General features: G+C 37.4%; 1 protein-coding gene across 2 annotated transcripts in view; it reads right to left on the bottom strand.

Moving 5' to 3' along the window:
* The window catches only part of ANGPT2 (angiopoietin 2), a 37,270-nt gene extending 34,090 nt beyond the window's left edge, over window positions 1-3,180 (bottom strand). For both annotated transcript variants that reach the window (XM_010019013.1, XM_010019014.1), the window contains exon 1: window positions 2,896-3,180. In XM_010019013.1, coding sequence (XP_010017315.1) covers window positions 2,896-3,180 — 285 coding nt within the window. The remainder of the gene's footprint in view (window positions 1-2,895) is intronic.
* Between the last annotated feature and the right edge of the window lie 180 nt (window positions 3,181-3,360).

The following is a 3,360-nucleotide window of genomic DNA, read 5'->3' as shown; positions in this document are numbered from 1 at the left end:
AAAGTCAAAGAAAGTTCATTTCAGGTATATCACTGCACACTTGATCTAGGGGTTTGGCTTTTGCTCTATGCCATCACTTACTAACTTACTGCTAAACACTGGATTAGATGGAGTAGTGGTTTGTTCTAGTACGTCATCTGAATGCTTAAACATAATCTACTTTTGAAAAGACATTCTCCAGTTTTAGGTGTGGTACGTACAGTAGTGGCATAACGCATTAATACAGTTCAGACCAAAAAAAATGTCTTTTCATGAAGCAGCACTTTGTGGCAATAGTAGAACAAAGTCTTCTGCTCTCTATGCAGGAGCAGATCAGAAGAGAACCTGGACCTACGTAACTCATTTTCTTCCCATTGTGTTTGCCCATTAACCAGCTGAAGCGCACACTTCCCATGCTGTTCCATTCATACAGCCTAGTGTTCATTCAGAAACAGAATGTTTCCTTTAGTTGACGGATTAAAGGCAGGAGGGGGGGAGGAGTGTAAAAATGTCTGGGGATGTGCAGTACTTCAGGAACAACTTTTCAAGGTTAATTTACACTAAAAGTTTGTAATGTTTGTGTCTTTTTTTTTTTTTTTTTTTACACAATTTCAAAAGAAAACAGGTGCCGCCTCTTAAATCAGCAAAAATTAACTTTTAAAAGAAGTAAAACCTAAACCAGTTTTTTGTGCAGTTGCTGAAAAGTTAATGTGAGGTTATTTTTAAAATCAGTATTATATTACACTTTCAATACAGTATAAAAACTAAGACAACAGACTTTTTTGCCCTGCCTTGACTAATCTAGCATTATAGTTGAAATACGAACCTAGGAATCTGTGTTAGTGACCTTAAAAAAAAAGCAAGTAAACTCTGAAAGCAACTTTAAAGGTTATTGTTTGCTTTTCATCTTCACTTGCAGACCAGGTGTCTCTAGCAAAGCAAATCTGAGGAAAAGCTACTTCTGTTGGAGTCTCTTTGTGAACAAAACAGATGACATAAAGAGCAGGTGTTAAAATAGTGAAAAAGGCAAACAGCAGTTATTTTACAGGATGTTTAGCTGTGGGAAAAAAAAAAAATCAGGCTATTCTAAAACATCTTCTTTGGAAATCTTTGCTCAAATAAAAGAAACCTTTCTCTATCTAGTAAAACAGAATTGTGCCTTTTGGCTGCCCAAAGAATGGGTTAGATATACTTATCCTATTCCTCTTGTAACTGATTTCCCAGGGACCTACAGGAAAAGGCATAGCTTTTACTAAATAAGGATGCTGGAATTTGCTTACTGGTTTCTGTTTACCTGATGCCACTTACGATACTGTGTTTGTCTACTTAAGAGGCATTTAGCATCAGAGTCTTGTGTGTGATTTCACTATTTATATTAGGAAATTGCTTGGCAGCTGTGTAGATTAGACTGCTTTATTTTGTGTGGTTTTCATCCTGCATTACACATCTGTTAATGTTGGTCTTAACATTACAATAGTGAGCATTGTAAATTAGTAAGTAGAAAGGTAAGCAAGTATGTGGAGGGAAGTATGTTTGCCTGTGAGATTAAAAAAACAAAAGCTACTGATCTGATGTTGTTTGGGTGTCTAAATTAAGCATCCTAAACACATAAAACCAGGTCAAAATGTATGCATTTTGGATTTAAGTTTAAAGGTTCATCTTCAGGTGGATGAAAACCCTATGCTTTCTGCTTTGTAGCGTGACTTCTGTTTCTTACACCAGCAGGTTTCTTTGGTTATATCATGCTAGTTCTGTAACTTTGTAACTCATGAGAGAGGTGAACCCTAACACAAAATCATTTTATAGTCATGTAAGAAGTGGCTACTGGTTGCAGAGAATTGCAAATTCTCTCCATTAGCAATAAATATATCTTTCTTTATGAAAAAACCCTTATGACATCACTGGAACACTTATTTGGAGGTACTATGTCAACCACCCAGTTAAGTCCTCAAAATAGTTACTGCTTAGAAGATAGGCATCTTGGTATGAAACATAAACACTCATAAATTTACTATGCCATTAAACTATACTATCACACTTTTTCATGTGTCAGTCAAATAAAGGTTTCTTAAAACCTATTGAACCACATAGCATTTAGAATCAAAGTACTTTCTAGGAAGTGTGGAATTCAGGTTTATTCTTCAGTAATCTTAAGAATGTATGCAGTATAAAATTTTTTCTGCTGTTTCAGACATAGTTTTACAAATGTTTCCACTTTGGCAATTAACATCTCATTTTCCCTTAGTGGCAATGGAGTTGCATTAAAGGAAGCTATGTGGCATCTATTAACACCTTTTCCAGAATATTTTTCCCTTCAATATTGTGTATTTGAGTGGAAATGTTACAGGATGCAAAGGATTTCCGCTAATGAACTTTCTTGAAATTCTGTCACTTTACTAGGCTCATTTCACTGCAAGTCAGACTTGCAATCTTTACTTAGAATTACAGTTCTTTATCAGTGGGACTTACTATGTTAATTTCTGCATGCAAGTTTAAAAATCATGTTTCAAATAACATTCTTCAAACATGCCTTGGATAAAGGTGCATTCTGTCTTCTTTAAAGAGAGATAAAATAGCCCTTATCAGTTAATTATAAATTAGTAGCTGGTTCTTTCATGTCAGAAATGTCAGACATGCTCGGAGTCTGCCTGCATACGGAATTACTATTTGTCCAAGCAACCCAAATGTAATGACAAACTTTAAAGCACAGGCTCTGCAGAACAGTGCAGTTCCCTGTTCCTTTCTAGACAGTAAAACTATGTTCTCAAACTTTTTGATTGAAAAGTAGTTCAGAAGTTTAGTTTATGTAATGAATTTTGTGAATGTAGAAACGGTGAGAAGAAAAAAAACCCACAATGAAACAGATAACAGAATGTTGTAAACAAGATTTTTAGAATAAGAATTGTATTATCCTACCTTCATTAGCCACAGAGTGTTGTTTTCCATGATGTTTTCAAGTAGTTGCAGTCTTTGAACTGAATCATCATAGTCTAAAGGTGCATCCCTTTGCACTGCATTGGACACGTAAGAAGTGGAAGATCGGCAGTTGTCCGTCTCGGGCAAAAGGAAGGTATAGCTGCATGACCCATGCTGGACCTGGTACTGCTTCTTGCCCATCGTCTCCATGCTCTTACTAAAGGAGTTGTATCCTGAAGCTAAGAAGACACTGCAGCCCCAAAAGAAGTAAGCAGCCAGCTGCATTTTAATCCCTGCGGTAGCCCAGTAAACCTAGAGTGCAGCAGGGCGCTACGGGAGCACGAACCTAGTCAACCTGCACTGAAACCGAGCGCTCTGCTGCCATGTGCCGTCAGGAGGAGGGCTGGGCTTTTCTACCCTCCGAGCTACTGCAGGCTGGAAACGGCCCGTCTTCTCCCGGCCCCA

The sequence above is a fragment of the Nestor notabilis genome, unplaced genomic scaffold (genome assembly GCF_000696875.1).
Source record: "Nestor notabilis isolate BGI_N333 unplaced genomic scaffold, ASM69687v1 scaffold10197, whole genome shotgun sequence".
In the NCBI taxonomy this organism is placed as follows: domain Eukaryota; kingdom Metazoa; phylum Chordata; class Aves; order Psittaciformes; family Psittacidae; genus Nestor; species Nestor notabilis.
This window is presented reverse-complemented; position numbering and strand designations above follow the sequence as displayed.